Consider the following 25885-nt stretch of genomic DNA (forward strand, 5'->3'; position numbering starts at 1 on the left):
GATACAACCAAGACCAGATTCAAGGAGCCAATCTATGTTTGAGTCAAGGGATTCCTGCAGCAAGCGCTCTGGAGGCAGAAAATACCATGCCATCATTCAGGCAGCTGCGTAATCAAAGATTGATATCTTAGTATGCACAACTAAGGTCCCCTTCTCCCCAGCAATCATCTTTAAGAGGCAGATAATCTACAATGCTGACTATTAGCAAAATCCTATTCATAAATCACTGAACAGTTGGGCAACATTTAGACTAATGTGCATGGGGTGACTGACGTTAGCCAGAGCAAAATAGGGCATTATCAGGAAGGATAAATTTAGTATTGTCTTCAAGCAAATTCCTAAAGCTATTAAAAATTAATAGTACCTCTTTATGCAGTGTAAAGTTAGTATCTGGAGCAATAGAGCTGTGCAGTTATATCCTTGGTAATATAATAATCATAAGCTTGGTTAATGGACCTGTGCCAATGTACAATAAATGCAGTGAAACTGTGGAGCGGAAAATGACGCAAATCATAAGCTGAATTACGATTCCCCATTGAATCCTGCTTTCTAAATACAATTACCACTTTTTTCCAATGCAGTAATGGTTTTACTGCTCCAAATCTCTGCTGATGACATTGCAGGCACACACAAAAACTCAATCCTCAACCACTCGCTAAATCTGATTAGAGCCAGCTTTGGTGACAGAGAAGAGAGTGGGAGAGGGGGGAGGGTGGAGGAAGAGAGATGGTTTCCAATCGCTCACTTTTTCTCCTCTGGCTCGTTGCCACAAAGTGGTATCCACAGTATAATGTCAAAGACAGGTGAGGCCAAGTTGTTGCCGAGTGAGAGGGACTCAGCAGGGGAGAGGAAGGTTGCTTTGAACTAGAAATATACAGAAAACATCTTTCTTTCTTCACGTACAATACAATCCTTATCCACACTGACAACCATAGAGTACTGATTTAAGCAGATGCACACAAACAAACAAAAATCCTCTACATCTTTGTTTTAACGTTTTACATAGAATCATGTACAAAAGAAAATCTCTACCTTGCACTCTATTCGATTTTGTTAAACCACAGGTGTTTTTTTTTATAGCACCTGTCCTCCTCTATAACTCCTACAATGGTGCTTTGAGAAGGACAGTGTCAAGAGGATATTGCTGTATGGCTGACTTAGGAGTTGGACAAGGAGAAGAAATTGATTTTGTCTGGACAGAACAAAAAAAAGGTGTATCTGGGAGCACTGACGGTATGTTCTGAGTTATTTTAAATTCAGTCCAGCATTGGCTTGACCTTAATGTGATTAGAGGTTTGAAATGGAGAGGAAAGAGGAAAAGCTGGAGAGGCAGGAACAGAGAGTGGACAGATAGATGGCACGCAGGTGAGATGAGAGGTTGACTTGGGTGGGTTTGAGGGTTAGGAGAATGACAGACCGGCTGCCAGGACCGGAAGATGAGAGAGTGCGACCGATGCGGTAAACAGAGCTATAGATGACTCAATACAGGGCTGCCAGGAAGTCAAATAATGAGATGCATTTGATCAGAAGTACATCCAAGATTAGAGGATGTGCATTCAGAGAGACAGGTAAGTTGGATATTGGCAGGATAAAAAAGTGAAGTAATTTAAATATAAACTAGCCAACTGTGTAACATCCAAGAGAAATGAGACATAAATGTAGTACATGCCAATAAAAGTAAGACATTTACACCTGAAAATAGTATTTCCAGAATAACAGTTACTACAGTTAATAATAACATTCAATAATACGGTCTGTGATGTCATTTTGTAATGAAAATACACATCCAGAGACAGTATTGCACAATACCCCCCAAAATGCACTTTTAATGTTAAGACAAAGAACAACTCGATTAAAGCAACTTCTTTCCTGCATCAGTACTTCAAAAGCCAATAATTATTTCCACATTTTGTTGCAACTAGAGACCAAGCAGCAGCCGGGCTAATATTATCAGCTGTTTATATCACAGATATATTGGCCCTGCATTAAATTCTACCTTCAAGAAGGTTTTAGTGTTCAGCTTTTGTTGAAACAGTGTTAGCAGTGGTGCTGTTGAATTGCACTGGTTGTGTTATACTGAGAGGTGTTTTAGGCTACCGTCATCAAATAAAATTAAATTAAAAACCTTAATGAAACAGTTTCAACAAAATCTGAACATTATAACTGTGATTAGGGTAGGGTTTGTTTCAGGGTTGTAGCATTAGTGTAAGCTAGATGTACTTAATTTTATGTCAGTCAATAGGTAACAAAAAATCACAGTACAGAAATGCCAAAGTCATGCTTGAAGCAATTTAAAAAGTGTCATCTCACATACGTGTTTTGTCCATTAGAAAGCACTTACAAGTTTATTTTTAATAACTGTAAAATGTCTGTAAAGTGTTATACATTTAAGTAATAAGTAAATTAGCGCTGCAGCTTACAATAATATTTTCATTATTAATGAATCTGCAGATTACTTTCTCAATTAAGTGACAAATTCCCATTACAACTGTCCAGAGACCAAGGTGATGTCATCAAATGTCTTATTTTGTCCATGATGTAAAATAAGGAAAAGCAGCAAACCGTCACTTTGGGATTTTTGATGGAAAAATTCAAATAATTGCTGATTAATTTTCTCCTGATTGACTAATCGTTATCTTTTTTTTTTTTTTTAAACTCTCAGATAATCATTATTTGTATCGGTCATGCCCTAGTTCCAACTGTATTCAGCAGAGGACACATGCAGCTGCCACTACCCCATCTATTAATTGCACTGCCAGCCCAATTATGCCTACTAGGGCAAACTTGTCTCCTGAGGAATGTTCATTTTCAACACTTGCAATGTGTTCCCCATTAATATGACATGCATCTGCATTATTTACTGAAGTCTACAGTGCTGACTTTTCACTTATACTAATGTATTAAAGTATTAATTAACCAGGCCTGTCGTTAGTAGGATTTTGTTGACAAGAGCACCGTTGCAATTTCTCATTCAAATCACCACCGCTGAGCAACATCTACATAGTTCCTTAAATTGGTTTGGAAAAATTCATACATGGTTTACTATGGCATTGTTCCCACCCACATTTGGGACAAAACACACCACAGCTGTCCCTGGACATGTATACCACTGTAAGTGGCCCCACGAGACAGCACCCCAAGCCACCTTACAGGCTGCTCCCATCAGTCCAGGCAGAGGTCCAAGAGGACTGGCTAGACCCAGTAAAGCTCACAGGCTCCCTGCTGCCCAGGAACAGCCTCTCAGCTCGCCTCATAATTATTCTGTTGGCCCTGTTAAGAAGCCAGAGACTCTCTCCCAGCTCCATTACTCACACACTGCCAAAGTTACCGCATAGAGAGTCCCCAGGCTGCACCATCACACAGCTACGGCCGTGCAGGTTGAGGCACACGTGTAAACAGAGCAGGCTCAAGTTGTACTTTAATGTCAAATATTCCCTCGTTATGACACCGCAGATAGCGATTAAGATGCTTTTCTTCCAACAAAACAGCTTTAAGCTTTTAACAGAAAGAAGGATAAACTGTTTGATGTGTTATCAGACGTAACACATCTGCATATGCTAAACGAGATATAAATACAAAAGCTGAAATGGCTGCATTTGTCATGTGGCGTATAGTTTCTTGGAAATACAGTTATGGTCTTTCCTTTCCATTTCTATCACTTATAATGTTGTTTCAGAGGAAGAATAACAGAAGTGTTACATTGGAGCTGCAATAATTAATCGATTCATCTATTAGTCGATCAACAGAAGGTCAATTGGCAACTATTTTGATAACTGAATAATCGTTTTAGTCATTTTTTAAGCAAAAATTACATCATTTTCTGGTTGCAGCTTCTCAAATGTGAGGATTTGAAGCATTTGTGTTATACATAATAGTAAACTGTCAAATATCTATGACATTTTATAGACAAAACAATGAATCAATGGATCTATAAAATAATTGGCAGATTATTTGATATTTAAAGTATTCATTAGTTGAAGCCATATTTTATATTATAGCTGAAATGGCTGTAAAACAGAGTATAATTTCATATAAATAGGTATGTGAATGCAGTAAGTTCCACGTTTTTGAAGTCTAGAAACATGTTGACAGATGAAGGGGATGATCTTCATCTTCGTCCCCATGGTCAAGCATAAAATTAAAATAAGTCTGGCAGAGACCGGGATGATGACATCATCAGTAATCTAGTTCTCACACATCAAACATGCAAACCAGCCGTTCATATGAACACTGAAAAAGGAGCAATTTAAAAAGAAAATGAGTCAAAACCTGTCAACTGTCATATGGTAACCTGTCATCCTATCAGCCACATCTGACGAAGTGACGGGACATCTTTAAAAATTCCATTTGAACAAAGCATGAAGCCACCCCATGGCAACATTTTACAATCTCCTGCATGTCACAGTAGGAATTATAATCCTATCCCAATATGACAATGACATTTGCTTTAATTAGGTTATTTGCACAGCGATTAAAGGTTACTTACAGCCAGTGCGATGAAAGACAGACTTATATAGGATGGAGTATATCTCATAATGTTGAGTACTACAGATTTATGGGATTAGATATGATTGTGAAGCCAGTCAGCCCATATGTTACATTTGAGTCAATTGGAGGCCTGTACTGAATCCATAAATCTATGATAATCAGCTACCTGAGGGAGTTTTACATTAGTGAGGTTTCAAATCTTATCAAGTAGAGGAAAAAAAATAGGCATATATCACCACAATATCACCAATATCAATGTTAAAATGGGTCTGACCTTGTAGATAACACTACAAACTACGCATACATGCATGCTCATGTACACTTGTACAGGTTATTAAACATTTTCATGTCATAAACCATACAAGAGATGAAAAGGGCTTCAGATCCCCGATCAAAGTATGTTTTTTTGTGATCTATGATAAAATGACTGCTGTTTACGTGTGCTATTTTAATTACAGGTCTCAGTTGCTCACCCTTATTTATCTTCCAACAAAGAGAGTAATATCTGAAATCCACTCAGGAATTTCAGCTCAGTCACGACTCTGTCGCCGTTTCAGTGTCCACTGGAAACAATTCAGAAGCAGAGCATCTGTTCTTTAGCACCCATAATACATAATTTTTGTGTTTTTTCCAAGCAAAAATACACATTTGCAGCTAATTTAGATGTGGGCTGCAAATGTGTATCTGTCATCACTCATTTAAAATGTTAATACAGCCAATCTCACCTCACAGATGCTGTCATTAACCTGTATTTTTGTTTATTTTGTATGACAATGTCGTGACCATAAAATAATTATTTTATCTGCAGCTCGGTGGTGTCTGAGGGCGAACATAGTATTCATGAGCCACGATTAAATTTCATACTTGCTAAAAATGTGTAAATGAGTCTATCATGAATTCAGCTTCATTATAACACAGTAGGCCTCCCTCACTTGCTTTTCTCCTCTTTTTCAAGTTTTGCTGTGTATGTGAGTAGACAAAGAAACAAATGAAATGCATAATTTAAAATGTATTTTAAGACAATTGCCAGTAAATACAGGCATTTGTATACATTCACATGTGAATGTCACGCTTCAGAGAAGCTGCTGCTAGATCCAGCATGTATAGATATCAGAGCAGGGAAAAGAGCTACGTGTGAAGACATTCCAGCTAGAATGGCAGCAGGTTATCTTTGGCAGCTGTGACAGAGCTAAAACATGACGCAGCTGGATCCTGTGTACATTGAACGTAACAGCTTGTCTACACAGAAAGTGTTTTAGCCATGTTTTTCAATTGTCTGTCTGCCATGCATCTGACGCTTCCATTTAAATCAATACAGCACTCTACACAGGTCACGGATTGGCTTGCGTTTCACTCAGTGATAATGTGTTGGGCACTGAGCGCTGCCAAAACGCAGGTGACCTACACTCAATACTGTGCCTGAACGCACCCCTGTGCAAACCCAGGTGGAGGACTGAAGCTGCTGCTGCACATTCTGACACACAGATTTGCACAAAGGTGTGGTGAAGGGTAGCACTTTAGAAAGAAAGCATAATTAAGGGAATATTTAGCTATGCTTATCAATAGTCAAAAATAAACTGAAGGTCAATGCAGAGGTAATACTCAAACCACAAATCACCCTGATGGTGACCCTTGAGGAAACTCTGTCAAGCACCCTGCCAGTAGAGCAACCATCCATTACATAAGTAATGGAATTTACTTACTGAATGTCCTCATGAAAATAAGTTAAAAAATGCATCTTAATTACAAACTAGTGGATTTCAGGGCATTTAGTAGTCAAGAGCCTTATTGCAGCAATCCAGGAGGGCAGCACCTTGGCCTGTGAAGTTCATGGTAGAGTGGCTCTATATATTATTTGCTTCCACAGCACTGCAGAGCCTTAAAAAGGAGGATGTCAGGAGAAGTGACTGCACTGGAGGGGTGTGGGCTGAGGGAAAGGACACAGGCAGAGGAGAGCTATATTCAAATTGTCATATTGTTCAAACAACAGCTCCATCTAGTGGTCAGTCCAGTTAAAACTAAAAACAAGGAATGAGTGAAAGGTTGGGGTTTTGAGCAGAGCTATAAATTGCTATTCTGGGTTTTCTTTGGGACCTTCGGCAAGATTTCGGTTTACCATTCTCATCTTGTGGATGGAGCTGCTCAGTTTACTAACTAAGCTTCTGAAACAAGTAACACAAGTGGTCTTGTGTTGAGATTTCTTTTTTTTTTTTTGTCAAGCTGCAAGGTCAAAGATTAACCTTCAAGCTCAACTTCCTACCTCCCAACCTTCCAAAAAAATTTCCCTTGGAGAATAATTGACTCATGGAAGAATGTCACAACATTGCTCACATTCTCCCTCTCACATAAACACTGAAAGGCAACACTTTCATATACACACACACACACGTTTACTTGGGTCAGTGGTTTTCAAAGTGGGGTCCAGGGACACCCAGGGGTCTTTGAGGGGGTTCCAGGGTGTCAGCAGCAAAAAAGGGAATAATTTATTTTCACTATAATTTCACCCATAAGTAACACAATAGCAGAATGGGTGACTACTTGGTTATTGGTTTCATACACCTCCTGTAATAAAACATCTAAAAGCGAAAATCTTATCAAATGGGGTCCGTGGTCTAATTTGTGTCAGTTTAGGGGTCCTTGACCTGAAAAAGTTTGAGAACCACTGACTTAGGTCGCTTTTGGGGACATTATATAGACTTACATTAATTTCCTGGAGACTTAGCCTAACCTTAACCATAACCACCGACCCAAAACTCAGCCTTTTCCCAATTGGGTACAGAGCTTTTGTCCCCAATTGGACAAGTCGCCCCCAATTAACTGGTCTTTAGTCTGAAATGTGTCCCTGAAAGCATACAAGTCAGACAAACACACACACACACACACACACACACATACATACACACACACACACACACACACACACACACACACACACACACACACACACACACACACACACACACACAGTGGGTTTGTTTGTTGTCACCGGCTGTTTGTGGTTGAAAAGTCAGTGTACTGAGCCGAGGTTATAGCATTGTGCTTGAACACAGCCTGCTCACTGGATGGTGACGAAGAAAACAAGACTTTAAAAACGCTTCAAGCCCAGGAGGAAGAAAAAGAAGTTATAATATAAAGCCAATGAATGACACAACAGCTAACGGTCAACAGCCATACACATACTGATACAACCACAATTAATTTCTAGGTTAAGTGCTTTAACGGGCGGTGGAAATAAATATTCATGAAGTCAAAGGTCGAAACACAAAGATAAGAGAGACACCCCTGTACTGCTTTCCTGGAAGTGAAAATGAATTAGTCATTTTACAAAAATGAAATAAAAATAAAAATATTTTAAGGTGATTTTGTCAAACTATCATTAGCTAGTTAACGGCTAAAAGTTACTTCCACGGTCAAGAATGAAGTTTTATGCTCAACCAAGTGGTCATTGTTCGTCATTAGCTAATTAGCAAATAACGACCCTAAACATAACAAAATGTATGACAAAGGGTTGTGTTATGAAGACGGACATACAGTTTGTGTCTTATGTTTTTGTGTGACAGGTAAGTTAAAGGAACCGCCTGCAGTTATTTCTCATAAATGCAGTAAGTTAGGCTATCATTAATGGCAATTTAGCAACATGGCAAAATTTGAAACACCCCGCAGGCCGTTTAACAACACTTACCTCTGTTTTGAAGACATATTACGATTCCTTAAAGACTCTTGAATGCAAATGGAACAAAAAATAATGCCTCTGCTGCATAATGCAGAATATTTTAAACCCATTTATCAAGTGCTGGCTGCAACCAAATTGCACCAAGATGGCAGGCGGAAGTGACCATATTTCCTGCTTGCTCTTAACTTCTGCCGTGAAAAGGGTCTATCCTGGTTAAGTTACTAGAAGAAGTTGCATTATTTGGTGTCTGTGACATCCTGAGTATAAAAAAGAACAATAAAATGTTTTATTTATTGTTTATAATATTTATTTATTGTTTGTTTGTTTTTATTTTTATGTATTGTATTTATATTTGTATTTATTGTATTTTTTTTACCAGTAGTTTTTACTTGTCAAGCAGGAAAAGCACTGGTGGAATTAAGAACATTAACAACTTATATAGGGTCAGTTACAAGTTTTGTAATCAGGTTCATTTATCTGTGGGGATTACATATAAAACAATATTATTTTCCCTAATGTCATATTTGTCTTACACTGTAAATAAAAATCATGGATCACTTCCAGCTGCCATTCTTCTTTGGAAGGCTATTAAAAATCTTCATTGTGCAGGAGTCTAAATACCTCAGTTCCAGCTGGATAGAAATCTTTACAAAAGCCTAAATGCAAGAACTGGGACAATATTCACTTTGGCTATGGGAAATTAGATTTAATACTTGGAAATGATTATACTGGAATGAGTACAGGATTTTTTTCATCTTCAAGTATGGCAAGAAAACCTTGAAAGATTATCCAGGCTGTTCATGGAGACACTAAAACTACGATCTAGGAACTGAGGGTGTGTGTGCAAGTCTGTTTGCATGTGGACTGGTATCATCAATTTTTCTATCTATGATTTATATGATATATTAACCTTAACCTTATATATAAACCTTTATTTGAAGCCTCAAAATACACTGTAATTCATTCCAAATGTACGGTGCAAAAACTTAAAGCAGTCTTTCCCAGACCAGTGTTAATTCTAGGAATCTGCAGCACTAGAAACAAATGCTGGTCTCTTCTAATGGAAAGAGAAGGCCAACCCATTTTTTTGATAAAGAATACAGTGATGTGTACCATAGAGGTCTCCAGTTGTAAATCTAAGGGCTAATCTAAGGGTACAGCATTTAGGGTCATTGGAGTGAAGATTGCCACATGTCTGTAAATCACATCACCATAATGTAGCACTGAAAGAAAGATTGCTTCCATAATCTTCTATATACAAAACATGGGGAAACAAGACTTGTTTATATATAAAAAAACACCAAGCTATGTTCTTAATTTTTTTATTAGTGCATCAATATGTGGTTTGAAGGTGAATTTATCATCAATCCAGATGCCTAAATATTTATAATGTGGGACTCTTTCAATGACTGCACCATTTAAAGTGCAGATTTGGAGATCAATGTCCTCATCAATGTCTGACTCTGGAGAACAGCATAAATTTTGTTTTATTGGCATTTAACACAAGTTCGAGATCTATAAGTGCACCTTGCCAAGCACTGAGAAAAAGCTGCAGGTTTTCAACAGCTGATTTTATAGAGTCAGCCCAACAGCATAAAATAGTTTAATTTGCATAAAGGTGGACATCACAGGTTTGCAAAGACAAGACTATATCATTAATATAAATAGCGAACAGGACTAGTCCTAATATTGAATCTTGTGGGATGCCTTTTGTTATTGTATAAACTCTGATCTAACATTACCCACTTTTACGCACTGTTGTCTGTCAGAGAGGTAATTGTTGAACCATCTACAGACATTTGTGGGGAGGCGAGAATGGTCAACCGTATCAAAGGCTGTTGATAACTCAACAAAAAGAGCAGGACAATGCTTCCTATTGTCTACAGCTGACACAATATCATTTAAAATTAGGGAAGTAGAAGAGATGGTTCTATGATCTGTTCTGTAGCCGGATTGGTGGGGGGTTAATACAGACTATCTACTTGAGAATGACTTCAGTTGATTATTTACTAATGATTCAGGGGTTTTAGCCAGACAAGACAGTTTTGAAATATGGTACGGTAGTTATTTAGGTCACATTTTTCTCCTCCCTTGTGCAAAAGTAAAACATGAGCTGACTTCCATTCTTTAGGAATTGTGGCAGTTAAAATAATTAATTTAGTGTTTTATGCTCTGAGATTATGGGGGCAGAGAGCTTGAGAAGAAAAGGGTGCAAGTTGTCCTCTCCGGTTTATTTCTTTGAATCAATGGCTAGAAGAGCTTCAGTAATTACAATGTACAGAATTATCATTGTCAGAAAGAGGCAGCCCTACAGAACTATCATAATTAATAAATATATTTGCAGAATTGGCTGATCCCATACAATTGTTTTCAAAAATGTGGCCAGCTGCAACAAAATGTTTGTTAAAAGCTGTAAATATTTCTTTTTCCTCTGTCAATATGACATTTTTGGAATTGGCATGAATGGGCAGAGAGAAAACGTTTTTAGTAGAGTTTACTACTTTCCAAAATGTAGATGGATTTGACCAAGAGCTGGAAATAGAAGTTACGTGATAAATAGATTAAGCTTTTCACATTGAGGAGGTGCATTTATTTCTTAGCTGTCTGAAGGCAAGCCAGTGGAAGGGGTCTCCAGAATGTCTAGCTAGGTCCCACGTTTTGTTTCTTACCCGGAACAGATTTCAGAGGTAAACCAGGGACTGGACCTATCTTTTATTCTTAATTTGTTGAATGGAGCATGTTTATCAACTTCTGAATTGAAGATATTTGAAAAATTATCTGATGCTAATTCGACATCCGGGTTTCTATTGAATGAGAGAGGTTGCTGTGATGGAGATCATATAAAAAGGCTTGTTCATTAAAATTCCTTAAGTTTCTCTTGACAGCATTCTGAGTTTTGGATTGATCACTTATATCTAGCAGAGGTACACCACTGGAAGAATACTTATGGGGATGATATTTTAAGGTTGATTTGGTAGGGTCCTTAAAATTTGGACAAGTAGGATCAGAGATCAGTTAAGTAAGCCAAAGATCAGCACAGATGAACTTTAGATGGTCATGAGTCTGTGGATATCCAATTTAACTTAAGATCTCCCATAACAGTCACTTCTGAAGCCTTGAAAGGGGTTAGATTCTCAAAAATATCAGCAACCACCTCTAAAGGGGCAGAGGGCGGGAAATATGTACCAACAACAGTGAACAGCATTTTGACTTAATTCTACATTCAACGTTAATAGTTCATATCATTTTGGGATAGACACACTAACTAACTTGGCTGCTTTGATGTTATTTCCGACATAAATTGCTAAACCTCCACCCTCAGTAAGCCTATCACATCTAAATAAATTGTAGCCATTTAATCTAATATAATCATCTCCAATTGACTTTTGAACTAAGTTTCTGAAAGGACTAAAATGTCAAGATTGTTGTTAAAAATACAAATGTTAATGTAATCCATCTTTTTCATAATACTACGAATGTTGATATGCATCTGCCCAAGTCCCTTTCTCTTGTTGAAATCTACAGAGGCGTTCAGAAGGGGGTGGGTTCTCTAATACAGCAGGTCTAGAATTTGTAAGTACATTGATGGGGTTGAGACTACTGACACATTGTCAGAGGGCAGAATGATCTGAGGACTAGGATTGGAGCCACATCTTTCACCCAGTAAGGGTCGATGGAGGGTTTAGCTGACCTAACATTCAACATATGAAGCGCTATGAAATCATTTGCTGGAGGAGGTTGACATAAAGTTGGGGATGGAGCAGCACAGTTCACATAAACAAGGTTATTTTCATTAACGGAACAGTTTTTTGTATAAGTGAAGTAGCTGTGTAAGTGGAGAAAATGACAGGAGGGAACTGTGGGGGAGCTCTCATGGGAAACAGGATGCTGAGGTTGTACTGTAGAGGAAGAAGGGAGGATCCAGGGTGTATGTGAGACATAAACAGTCAGTCGCATGGGAGAGACTGCACTGTATGCTGCAAGTATGCCAATAGCATTTAGCTACCCCACTTGTTAGGATGGATCCCCCCTGCCCCAACCCCCACTCTATTCCTTCAAATGATAATGTAGATCATATTGACAACAGACAACACACGCATAAGAGGCTGGATTTTATTTAGTCCACTTTTAAAATTTACATTTTCTGTCGAGATTCATTAAAAAAGATAAAGCATCATCAGCTTTGCAGTCCATATCACAGTGAAACTGCAATAAGGAAAGAGTGAAGTAGAATAAAGATGACTTAGTAGGCACATTTTTCAAATGATACATGTTAATCTAATTGATGGCAAAATATGTACAGCAATGATTTTATCTTGTGGTAGCACATGCTTGGGACTTCTGAGTGAGAGTTCACAGGTTAGTAAAGCAAAGATCTATGCAGACATAAAGACTTTTTCACTGTCTATAAAAGATGTATCAAGTTGACTACACGAGGCAGTCAATTTCCCAAAACTGTATGCCAGTTCAATTTGAAATAAATTAAACCTAAGAGGAGAGGGAAATGAGGAATATCAATGAACTTGTGAAACTAACTGACCAGAGCCTGTAAAACTAAGCATTTAAACAGGCTTTAGCAAATGTTCATCCATATGAATCAAGAATACTGAGCTAAAAGTGGACAGGACATCCACCTGATGAAATAACTTGAGAAATAAATTAGAAATGGATAGTTGTATTAGTATGCATTTACAAAGAGTACCTGATTTTCTCTCTCTCTCTCTACCCTAAGTTTGATACCTTTGCATAACTTATAGAAAACCTGTCACGTTCTTTTAAAAACTCACAGTAATGCATTCATTAATCACAAGTCCTGATACCAGCTAAGACGGGCACAGGATTCTACCCTGCAGAATCCACATACCTTCGAGTCAAACACGCTTAATATTCCATACAAATAAAGGACACTTTTCCTGTTTATATACATAACACTTTTGTACAGTCTTTGCACTTCCATTATAACAGATTGAAGCATCTCCACTTACAAAGTAAATGGAAATCAAATTATGTTCAGTGGATTAAACCTTGAGTGAATCCAAAGCTTAAATTGAGCACTTGGTTACATGTAAAATGAACAATTTCAACTGCCATTGCATTGAAAGGAAAAAGGAAAGATTCTCTATGAAATTCTGTCGTACTGGGTTATCTTAGGGATCCAGTTAAACTTTTCCTTGGGTATATAATCAAGGCCAGTTTCCGCCATCCACCATAACGTCTGTCATTATTGAAGAAATTGTAAACCTGACCTGTGATCAGTACCCACAGAAAACTTCACCCTGCTCTAACAGGAGATACTGAGAAATCAACACTGTTAACCAGCTATGCTAACTAGTAAAGTGTCGCATTGACAAAGTATTGTGATCATGTTAAAGTGATTTCACGTACACTCCAAAACAACATCAAACAGCATTATAATTTAAGGAAATGTTAACTCTGGATCAACCCACAGGCTGTTTGAAAGATAAACAACAGGGAACAAAAACGAATCCGATATAGGGGGCAGTGAATGTTCAAAGTTCATGAGTCTGCTTAAGTCAAACCCCAAAGACAGGTCCTGTCATTCCACCTGCTTTCATAATGCATACAGCTTATTCCTGGCCCACACCCCTTCCTACAACTGTACATACAGTGCTGTCCAAGGCTTGACAGCAGTGCAAACTAAAGACGGTTGAGTGGCTATGGAGCTCCACTGAACCCTACACACTAAGGATCTCGTTGAGGTGGAACATGACAGCTGGACCGTCCCAGAGCACAAACCAGAGCCTACAGTACAACAGTGTAAAAGGCCCAGTGGTTTGGGGGTTTGGAGGGTGGGTGATTGGGACAACATGGTCACTTGGGTCCTTTGGATGGTGTGTCTGTCTCTGTGGATTGGCGGCCATCATTCCAGGCCTCCCGGGTACTCTTGAGGGCCTGCGTCCGTTGCTGGTCCACAACCACATAGTCAACACGCTCATCTGATGCTGCCATGCCAGTTCCATTGCTTTTCATCTGGAGAGGGAAAGCACACATAAGTCAGTCTTGATATTACTTCAAAATGATTTCGCGTAATCGTGTGAGTGTGTCATTTAAGGTGTGAGAGTAGGTAAAGCAGATTCCTACCTTCCTAGGTGGGGTAGACTTGCCAGAGTCAAGATCCAAATCCAGGTACTCCACCTGTTTGTCTCCCTTCGGCTTCACCATCGGGCTGCTCCCACCATCCGCAGTCATGGGTGGACCAAGCTTCATGTTCTACATCAGCCAGAAAAAGAATAATTTAATTGATGGAAGAGGAATGCTGATGCAGTGTCACAATGAAACATAGCTCATATTTGAATACACTCTTGTGTTGTCACAATAACCAAAATGTCTGCTAAAATAACATGAGATTTTACTGCTATTTGATTGAACAAATAGTTGGCACTAAAACAAAGCATGTTCTGTAAGCTCAAATTGGATTCAAAAACAGCTTCAAAGGGTGTTTATTCAGTTGTAAATGGCTTGTGGATTGGAACATGTAAGAGGTAAAAAAAGAGACTGAAACACTTCACATCAAAATTCAAACTAAAACTGAAGAACAGTCCATGTGAACTGCTTGACAAAACTGTAACAAATGAATTAAATCTGGGATCATTTAGGTCAAGGTGATTATCATTAAATCTTTATAATAGATTTTTTTCATCAGCGAACATCACTTCTTCTAGCTGGTTCCATTTCTGACAGCTACTAATACAGCTAACAAAAATGGGCACCAAACCAACATGCTTAGCGCTTTAGGTGCATCAAAGTCATCTTTATGAAAAGCAACTTTGATTTCTATACATTTTATTTGAATTCTTTAAAAGTTTTTTTGGTACTTGTTCAAAAGGAAGAGTTGAATGTTTGTGTCTTTGTTGAGTTTATGGTGCTTTCCTTTTTCTTTTTTTTCTACAATGACAATGCTTTGTGTTTTCCCTTTTTTCCATGATTTCTTATCATCAATTTCTAAGATGAAAAGTTTAAGTTTTGGTAGAAAAAAAAAATCAAAATTCTGGTATTGTGACAACACAGATGCATTTGGACCTATTGTTAATCTTGAACTACATGTGGGGTGGAGTTAATAGAACTAGGATGGTGACAGGAAACACTAATTATAAGGAAAGTGATGTACTGTAACTTGCATCTAAAAATCACTGCATGTGTATCCAAGCCACAGCTTCTGGGTGGCGTTGGGGACTAACAATAGCACAGTCAAGTTTGTTCTATATACTTTCTGATCTAATGACAACACCTGAAACTGGCAAGCTTTGGTGCTCTGACAGGGCAGGCCATGCACGTCTAACCTGGCAACCCTGCTCACCTCCTCTATGGTGTCAAGTTCCTCCACCTCCCTCTTTACAGGGGTGATGGGGACAGTGCAGTAGAAGGACTCCTCTCTACACAAAGTGAGAAGGAAGCAGTGACAAAAGGAAAGAAGAGAACAGCAGATGGTCAAGAACAAAATGCAGGAAAAAAAGAAAAATGGATGAAGCCAGAGCGTGGTGAAGCCAGAGAAATGAGGGACTAGGGAGAAAGAAATTAACATGAGTGATGCAAGAACGAGAAGTCAGCAGACAGTATCAAAGCAAATGTTGGAAAAAAGTAAACAAACTGTTACAGCAAGAAAAATAGGAAAATGGTACATCTAATACCCAAACTGTAAGAGAAATAATGTATCCGGGATCATTTTTCAAAGATTATTGCAGTAAAAGCCAATTGTGCCCATTTCAGCAGGCATTACTGAATGACCAAATCTCAACTTGATTCCATTTCAACCCGTGCACGAACAACAAAAAGGGATCTTAGGGACAACAATAAAGGTAGTAATTTGAGAATAAACAGGCAATTTTCACAGAACACAATACCTGAAAAACAAAAGAACAAAAACAGAGAATAAAAGAAAGCAGAGCAGCAGGACGAGAGCAAACTGCAAAGAAAATAGTCGAAAAGGCGAGGAGTCCGTCTGCAGCAACCAGTAATTTGTCCACACTAATATATGGCATAGGGAGAGGAGCAAGGACTGGAAATGTCATTTCTAAGACTTTCTGTATAACGATTACAGCTTAACATTCTAGGTTGAGCTGTGTTTAACCCTGGAAAGTTTGTCTGTCTCTCATACAGAATCCTCCACTGTATTCATGGTGCAGCTGTTGTGAAAACTGTTTTTGTAGATTCCATTTGAATGATGTAGTTTCAAGAAACCATACAAAAATATCACATATTACAATAAAAAAAATCTAAGTAGACATTTATCACATGTTTTCTGTAGCTTTAATTATTTGTGATTTCAGAAGTAAAGAGAAAAAAAGTAATCATGCAACTTCTTATGTCAGAGGATTGTTGTGTGTTACATACTGGTTCATCTGATGACATATTAGAGAGCATGGATACATAATGCTCATCACAGTCGTCGGAGTCAGTGCTGGAGGCCGTGCTATGCACTGACGGGGGTCTCGTTGGCATTGGAAACCTAGAGAGACTGAGCAGCAGTCACAATGTTTACACACCGACTTCCAGGCAAATACAGTCTCTGGTGAGCACAAAATATCATACAGACATTAACAGCCACAGCTATAAACCACTGCGGCTAGAAGAGTCCCTGCAGCACTAAGCACAAGCCTCATCCCAGATAAGCCAACAAACTGCACTCAGTAATAATGTAGCTCTGAGGCAGATCCCAGACCTGTTTGTATGAGCAGTGCTACTATGGTCACAAAGTGACTACGGTAATGTATGAAGTGTTAGTGCCTACTTCTTTAGTTAATTACATCTTCTACAAAAGGGCATGTTCACACCAAACAACATTTTTCCTATTAAAAAAAAAGAAGAAAAATCATTTAGTGTTGGTAAAATCAATCCCAGGTAGGTCAATGCACACCGTTTCCATGACAACGTCAGCCTCTTAAGTCACCAAGAGATGAAGTGCAGCAATTTCTTTTCAATGTCGCATGCCTTGTGCTCCTCTAAGAAGTTACATTTTTCTCAACTTTAATAAGCACTTCACGAGAAACGAGGCTCAGTGCCTCTTCTGAGACGGCAACTCTCACTTGACTTCCAACTATGAAAGTAAAAACAGGCCTGAGCAGAGAGCAGAATAGTGTGAACACACCCTTAGTTGTTAGCTAAATGTAGAATTATAAATGCTGCAGAACGTTTAGGACACTTACTCCCGAGCGAATGACCGTGTGACAGGCGAGCGGACAGGCGTACAGGGCTCCTCCCATTCTGGCAATGGTTTAATCTCCAATGGAGCAGGTTTTCCTGAATCAAGGTACACACCAGTCAGTCACTGCTTAAGACATTTAAACAACATATACACAAGACAAAAGTCAACAGCAGAAAAGTTACTAATAATGTGGAGATGTGTTCATGGTGTTTTAGTTTGTTTTTTATACTATAAAGTCAGTTCTAATATAATGTTGACCAGGACCAAGACTGGAAACATGTTACTGTAGATGTAAACAAAACAAATAGGGTTCATTATTTTCAGCTTTAACAAAAAATAAAAATAAATTCAAAAAGTGATTAATAATTAAATAGTATTCAGCAGCTCCCTTGCATTTTCTTCCCATTTTCACTTCAATTTTTCAAATATTTTGAGTATTTTCTAAGCTGACTTTATCATAACTGGGCCTTGTTTAAAGTGAATTGTAGTGAACTGAAAAGGGTGAGACCTATGTGCAATATTGCAAAATAGTGGGCAGTATAACAGCATGGTCATCAGGGTCAAATATGGCAACTCCCTATAGATGTTCACCATAGATGCTCATAACACACAGCTGCTGTCAAGAGGATTTGGAACACATACTTTAAGCAGAAGGTAGCTGGTATGAGCAGGAGAATAGATACGGTTTGTTTATGTGAGTCCCTCTTTCATTAGATTATATCATTGTTCAATTTCCTCCTGAAGAGCTATCTACTACTTTCCAGAGATATTGTTTTTGTGACAATAATTCTGTTGTGGCTGCTACATCTGAATGTGTGTTTTGGAAGCATAATATGTTTAACAAAAACACAAAAACAAATATTTAGGAAGAGAAATGTTAGTAAGTTATGGTATTTGGTTGACTGGATATAGGCAGTCATATCAGAATGTGAGAATATTTAAGTAAGGTGGTAGTAACAGTTTATTTCTAAAGGTTATGTTAAGACTGTTCATGAGCTCTAAAACTGTAGTGCAGTCCACCATGCATGAAATGCAGACTCATCCACCTCCTGCTGGGATTTAATATAATAAGACTGGATTAATGCAACAATTGTGACACACAGTTCACATTTTTAAACCTATCTGCGTATGGTTTAATTGAATCTGGTTTGCACACAGTTAATCTCCAGCAGAACCAACAGGCCTGAGAAAAACCAAAGAAGTTCCACAGTACACTAACTCACAGCATGCAAAGAGTCGAGATGAAGTAGAGTTTGAACAGGTCAAAGAATGGCAAGTTTTCAAATGGCAGTTCAGTGAGGAGTACCTACCCTTGCGTCGTCCCCTCGGGAATTCACCTACGGTTTGAGAGTCGGTTCGCTCTAAACCGACACCTTTTGATCTGATTATTTTAGGACTCTGACCTGATTGGTGAAAGAAAACTTTGCTTATTATAAAAAAAAATAAGTTTGGTGATCACAACAATTAAGCCCTACTGTAACAACTGCCCTGCCATGCAAAGCAAAAGACAAGACTGTGCTGAACAACAGAGCTAAACCCTCACGTACACCCAGTCACCTTTTTTTGTGAAGCACAGTTATCAAGAGGATGATTGTCATGACAACAGCAGACCCATATTGCCCAACATGCACCTCACTCCATGCACCACGGCTACCCACACAAAGACTGACATCACAGCTGTGCATGCACGACGAGCCACGTATAAGCACTGAGAGTACAACGAGACATCATGTCATGTTGAGAAGAGCGCATACAAATAACTTACTGACAGGACACATAGCTCTTTTTATATTGACACACGGATCACAACATTTTTTTTTTTCTGCAGTGCTGACAAGAGCGAAAAACCTAAATGTGCCACAATCTCAAACTGAGATCATTAATTTCAGTGGAATCACATGTCAGAGTGTTAATAAAGAAAGAGCCGTTTGCTGGCCTTGACCACAGATGCCAAAGCCTTTACATCACACAGCTGAAACAACCAAAGCAGAGAGAGAAGTGCACAGAAGATGAACACAGCACATAGTGAGTTGAATTAGCCTGGAGAGTACAGATGAATTTTGCATGGCTCATGGTAAATAATAAAAAAAAAATCCAAAGAAAAGGACAGTGTGATATACTACTTATGTGTTAAATGTGTATGCTAAATGTAGAGTTTAAAGAGTAAATATAGTGATGTTACTCACTAATGTTTACTTTCCTTCAGTTTCAGTCAGAATATTCTACAAAAGCTTTTTTGTACATTGCCTTTCTTCACTGTGCTGCAATCTGCTCTACGTTCTATTTCTAAAACAAAGATACAAGCAGGTCTAAGCAGCCTGCAGCAACTGGGACGTGCAGATGGCACAAAACTGATGGTTAGATCTACACTATAATAATAACCTATATTTAGTGCCTTTCAAATCATCAATCACAAAATGCTTCACATGAAATAAAAATACATCAGTGAGATGTCATCAGAAGAGAAATCTGGAGAGTATGCAACATTGTTAAAGACACATACTTGTCAATATAGTGTCTTTTAGCTCTCCTCTGAGAAAAACCAAAACAAATAGGGTAGAGATGGTAAGATGCTGTGGTGGATAATGCTAGAATAAATATAAAAAGAACAAAGAGGAGATGGGGACAGAAGAAGTAAAGGACACATGGAAAAACACAAAAGCAAAAGGTGAAAAACTATATCAAAAACTACAAAAAAGGGACAGTATGGAATCAAACGTCTACTCTTTACCCAAATAATCAAGAACTATTGGCCTAAATATGATTTACACTGATGTATTTCCCTCTTTATACCGTACCAATCATAAAAGATTACTTTTTAACAATTCAAGAGGATTGGGCATTTGTAAAAGTGTTAAAAAGCTCCTGAAATTTTAAAGGCTATCAGCAGCTTTTCCCGAGTTTATAAATTTTGCTAAAAACCTAAAATTATCTCTGATTGAAGTGTTTAAGAGTTACATGCACTCTTCGCAATGGCTGTCTGATTATGAGTACTGGAGATTCTGAGTTCTGGTTCCTTTTTGTTAAATATGAGTAATGCCCCAAAATTAGCTGGCTTGTTGTAAAGCAGGGAGAACATTTGCAGAAATTAAAATCTTTTTATAACTTTTAGTCATGGTAGTTCAGAGATGACGCATGCCAAATTTGGAGATGACTGGCTCAAAAGGTCAAAGGAAAAAAAGAACCCAAGTCGTGCATGAGGGGACTCCCCTTTGGGAAATGTAAAACTCCATACATGCCCTATTTTCTTCGATGACAATAACAGCCCTGGTTTTTGGTCTATGTACGTGACTCCCTGTCATTCTTCAACTCTCTCTCCCTCTCTCTCTCTTTCTCTCTATGCCCATTACTCAGCCTTTCAATCTGCCTAGATTGTAATTCCCCTTGCTATCAGGTCTTTCATCAAAGGGCTCCATTCAGATGACGGGAACAAAGGGGATGGAGGTGACCACTCCGGGCTTCGGTCACTCCATGGCACAGGGACCAGCCCCCTCCAAAACAGTCTACAGGGCCTCTTGAGCTCAGGACAAAAGTGCTTTTGACAAGGAGCTAACTGTGTTGGATGTAAGAGGATGTAGCAAGCACTAAACTAATTCATCAAGAGGTGGAATAAGCTGGTCAAGGACAGGCACAGAGGAAGACGGTGGTATTTAGTACACCAGACAAACCGACACAGACAAATGAGAGAAGTGTTTATATACATTAATAAAAACAACTGAAGTATAATGAAAAAAGTGAGTGTGTTTTAAGAGTGGTTTGAACTGAAGAAATCTTGTACAGATGGCTATATGACCATGAGCCAGCACTGTGAGAATAGCAGATGAGAGTCAGATAAAGCACGGTCAGTTGTCAGTTTCTGGATTAGTAAATACTGAGCATACTTAAGCAAGTTAAGCACAATATCTCTTCAGCACATATCAACCCTAACAGCAGGAACTTACCATATATATTTATGAACCAAGTCACAAGTAAATCTGCACATGCGCACACAGCTTTTATCCTCTCACCTTTGCGATCTGGTTTGAGATTTCGGTCCACAGGCGGGGGCTGGCAGTCACTGGGCATTGGCCTGCGAGGAGGGGTCTTGGGACTGGAGCGAAAGCCCATGTGGGCAGGCGGGGGGACTTGTTTTCCCAGAGAGGAGAACTCCATGGTGCTTGGGGTCATGGGCACATAGTTGGGTTCGTGCATAGGCTCTGACAAACTGCCCGAGTGATGATGTGATGGGGAGTTGGCACTCATGGGTACGTAGTTCTGGTCTACCTCTTCTGTGGACTGGCTACCTACTGGCATCATTCCTTTGTTTTTCTGAGGGCGACAAGGCATACATACATGTTCATAGAAAAAACGACACACAGTTTGTATTAAGGTTTCACTGAACTCAGGTTAAAGGGAAATATAATCTTACAAAACAGTTGATGGGCTAGAAATTATAATAGTCATAACACTTGCGTGTCTCTGAAAAGTGTCTTTCAGTTAAATCGCTGGCGGACATATTTATTTTTGACACATTCTTTTTATTTTTGTTAGTTTTAGACGAAAGCAGCGTGAAGTCTGAAACGATGAGGCAACAGCGGATCAATCCAGGATGAACTCATAAGAAACAACCAGTACTAACAGAGATGTAGAGGTATGTGTTGTTACATGTTGTTACTAGCCAGAGTAAATTACACCACCACAAGATACTGACAAATTGCAGGAAGACGCCCAGGCAGCAGCAGGTAACACCGGCTAGCAGCTAGCCTTAATGTTAAAGAGAGAGCTAACTAGAAGCAAAACTGCTGGCAAAAATAATTAGGATTTAGCTGAAGTTCATATACTACTGAGCAAAGCAGCTCAACAGAACCATACAAACAAACTCAAAAAATCAACAAATGCCAATAAAAACATGAGAGCATTTGACTACTGAGTGTTGTTCTTGTATAATATAAGAATGTAATAAAACACATCTGGATTGTGTGTCTCCTTCAAACTGTATGTTTCTACTGTCTGCAACAAAGTGAATTGATGTCATCCTCCGTGCTAACATTGCTGCCATGGCTTGAAGGCTAACAGTAGCCACTTAATAGTTTCACTGTTTCGACCGTCTCTTTCCGGTCGCACAAGACTGTAGCCATTGTTTTGACTGTGCATTTTCAGAGTACATGAAATATTGTGCTCTGGGACAAATGTTAGCATGATGTAAGCTGTGGGTGTCTGTAGGTGATATTTTTTCAGTGAGGGGAAAAAAAGGTACTTTTTTTCTTATTGATAGCGTTTCTGAAAAATGCTACCAACAGTGTCCGTAACACTTTATTTTACACATTCTTTACTTTCCTACTACAGTTATTTCCAGGATATTTTTTCAATAATGTACTAAAGTAGCTGCCATTCAACTGTTATTTCTTAGGACATTTCTTTGAAAGAGTTATGCAATTTGGTAGTATATGAAAAATTTGGTCATTATAGAGTATTTAATAAAGAATCTAATATGTAGTTTGATAGTTTAATATAGTTTAATAGTTTATTTTTAATAGTTTAAATCTACACACAGTATTTTTCCTTTTTTTCCCTGATTTTTTTCTTATAATTTATACCAAATTGCACCACCCTTTCTGTAAAATGAACTATTAAATAGCTGAAAATTTCCAGGAAATTAGTATCGGATTAAAGGACCCATAAAATAAAGCATTACTTGAATATGTCTGTAGTATCAACACTGTAAATAAAAAACATCCATAATCACTTACAAAGTAGCTGTTGAAACTTTCATTGAAGTCAAACGAGCAGCTTTTGTCAGAAGGGAATGATCTGGGAATGTCATAGCAGTCCTGGGATCCAAAATCTGCAAAAACACAAATGGAATTAGCAAATATACAAATAACTGTAATATATACCATAATATATACTATAATATTTAATACACTATTATTTCATCTAAACGTACGAGACAACATACAGTATTACACTGCCCTTTCCATGCAGGATACAGTTTGTGTCTCCATTTAAAGCCATTTTATCCAATAACACAATCCCTATCGCACAAGAAGCCTAATAAAGATGTCTTTTCATGACTCTGCAAACTTCAATTTATTTAGTCAGATGGATCTCAGCGGCTGTATCTAAAGGCTGTACTGTATAGTGCCTTATTGTTTTGGGTTTTTTTTGCATTCTCATTAGGCACTGATGCAGACGCTAATGTGTTTCACTTAGGGCCACAATAACCACAACAATGCTAGGAAAAGCTTATAAAGCAAATGAGAGTGTCAGCTGAGGGAGACCGAATGGGGGAAGACCATGACAGAGAATACTTACAATAAGACAAGTCATTTCTGGGAAATAGTGACTTTACCAAAAAAAGAAAGAAATATGGGTTAAAAAGGCTGTCAGATGAAATCCCATTTTCACAGTATAAATAATACATTTCTACTACTCAATGATTCTTTAGTGTATCTTCATCAGATGTGCCTGGGATATTTACTATTTCTGTCGTGATTACTGGTTTTACAGTTTCCACAAATTCCACAACACAGGTAACAAGGACTACCCGGTTTCACCAAATACCTAAGACTCTTGATATTTGTAAACAATTATCTTGCCACTGACACTCATGTAATTACATCTGTCACCACAAGAGGGAGGTGTAAGTGGTATAATATTTTATGTTGCGCCCATCCTTAAATGTTAGTTCCTCTTCTTGTCACAAAGTTGTTTTTCATCTATTTTAAGCCTTTTCTGTTCCAACATTGTGCAATGATTTAAGATCAACTCATTTCATTTTCTCATTCTATTATTAGAAAATGCACCTCTTGTCACTTCAGAAGATCCTCTGAGTTGTCAGATTTTAGTAGATTCTTCTCTTGATTGAATACAAAGAGAAATTGATGATGACTAACAGCAATTGCTGCCATGTTACATGGACCTGAATATCTAATTTCATATATATTTTGAACATCACATGTGTCAGACTTCACTACATAGGTAGAGGATAACATCAATGCCCCCAAGGTTGGTTCCAATGATAACAAGCCAAAGATATTTGTGGTTTCAGTGATGCAACAGAAGACATGTATTTGTTCACAAGTGAAGACCTACTTAGATGAATCCTAATGTATGTTACTTGCTTGTAAATGTTAGAACTGAGTATTATAACCACTATATATGATAAGAAGGGCTGCACATGGACACTATCATCAAGTCTCTTAATCACCAAGAGCCTAAAGACGTCTGCAGCAAACTGCTCTACGTTCAGGTCTGATAAGCTATTCACAGTTTGAATGGTTTGTGCAAGAACAGAAGAGCAAAGGTGAAAATAGGGATTGCAGCTGGAAGAAAACATGCCAACAGCTCCAGTGATGTCTCTCATCATCCATCAAAAGAAAGTGGAAAAGAGTATCAAATTGCAACATAAAAGCTGAGTTTTCAGACACAGAAGTCTCGTAAAGGTGTTTCGTCTTGCTGATGGCAAATATCACTGTACATAAAGGTCACAATTCTATGGAGGTAGATGTGTGTGCGTGTCACTGTATTTGAATTTTAACATTTTAAGATGATAATGCATGTGATGATACAAATACTTTGTAAGGAAAACTTCTTTTAACTTATAAATTATGTTATGTTTGGTAGATATCACACATTATTGTACAGTAGTTTTCTAATGCGAAGGAAATGTCAACTTCAAGGGCAAAAAAAAGGCAACATAAAAAAAAAATAATAAAGAAATTTTCCCCGACACAAACCTTTGCGGAGGCGTGAACAGTCCACAGTGCCAATGGTGTTGCTGCGTAATGCTTTATTCCCAGCACTGGTAGGCACACAGTAGTTTCCGTCCGTCTCTGAGGCTGAGCGGGGCACATAGTAAGTGTCCGTAGGTGAGCGCTCAGCGGGGGGTGGAGGGGGTCCTGAGGTGGAACTGAGCGAAGGTTTGGGCGGTCTGGGAGGGGGCACTACATCTCCCCCACCCTCTGAGCCTCCTACCCCTGTCGACGACGACAACGTGCGGGGCACCTGGTAAGTACAGTTTGCGCCAGGTGTAGGTGGGATATCGTAACTGATGGAAAGGTTGCGCATTTGTGTCTCCATTGAGGGCTTCCGTGACGGTGTGTTGAAGACGTAGAGCTCGGAGGCATCCCCACTGTCCGGATGAGCCGACGGGGAGGAGGCCGACTTAGGGAACAGCACAGTGTCCTGAGAGTAGCTGCGGGGGAGGTGGTAGAGGCCATTGTCAGTTAAGAGCGAGGCACCACGTGATGGTGGCGAGTCGTAGATGGAAGAGGCGGAGGCTGGGGCCGGGTGCTGTGGGAAGAAGCCGTTGTGCGAGGTGTGTTTAGCTGAGGAGGTGGAGGATGTGGGCGTGCGGTGAGAGGGGAGGTTGTCATTCAGGTCTGTCTCTGAAGAGGTAGACTTGGAACACTCAGCATGAGCTCTAAGAGGAAAACACACATGTAGAACAGAGAATTAAATATATACAATAAAACATGCTGATTTTAGAGAAAGCAGGCAATCCACACAGTCGTGTAAGTAGAGGTCTTCACCAGTCCACGGACCGAGCACAAATTATTGGTTAAAAAATTATCACTATC

General features: G+C 38.8%; 2 protein-coding genes across 12 annotated transcripts in view; both read right to left on the bottom strand.

Moving 5' to 3' along the window:
- Window positions 1-8318, bottom strand: part of inpp4b (inositol polyphosphate-4-phosphatase type II B) — a 263968-nt gene extending 255650 nt beyond the window's left edge. For both annotated transcript variants that reach the window (XM_067584918.1, XM_067584919.1), the window contains exon 1: window positions 8171-8318. The gene's annotated coding sequence lies outside the window, so the exon portion shown is untranslated. The remainder of the gene's footprint in view (window positions 1-8170) is intronic.
- Window positions 8319-12260: 3942 nt separating this feature from the next.
- Window positions 12261-25885, bottom strand: part of gab1 (GRB2-associated binding protein 1) — a 61309-nt gene continuing 47684 nt past the window's right edge. For 6 of the 10 annotated variants that reach the window (XM_067584932.1, XM_067584937.1, XM_067584941.1 and 3 more), the window contains 8 exons: window positions 25043-25728; window positions 23054-23148; window positions 21332-21632; window positions 18635-18727; window positions 17326-17419; window positions 16514-16637; window positions 14264-14392; window positions 12261-14152 (listed from right to left, as the gene is read on the bottom strand). In XM_067584932.1, coding sequence (XP_067441033.1) covers window positions 13994-14152; window positions 14264-14392; window positions 16514-16637; window positions 17326-17419; window positions 18635-18727; window positions 21332-21632; window positions 23054-23148; window positions 25043-25728 — 1681 coding nt within the window. In that variant the 3' untranslated portion in view covers window positions 12261-13993. Of the gene's footprint in view, window positions 14153-14263; window positions 14393-15479; window positions 15556-16513; window positions 16638-17325; window positions 17420-18634; window positions 18728-21331; window positions 21633-23053; window positions 23149-25042; window positions 25729-25885 lie in introns of all 10 variants that reach the window. The other 4 variants (XM_067584938.1, XM_067584940.1, XM_067584935.1 and 1 more) reach the window with 3 other exon arrangements.

Source organism: Thunnus thynnus, chromosome 3, assembly GCF_963924715.1.
Source record: "Thunnus thynnus chromosome 3, fThuThy2.1, whole genome shotgun sequence".
Lineage (NCBI taxonomy): Eukaryota > Metazoa > Chordata > Actinopteri > Scombriformes > Scombridae > Thunnus > Thunnus thynnus.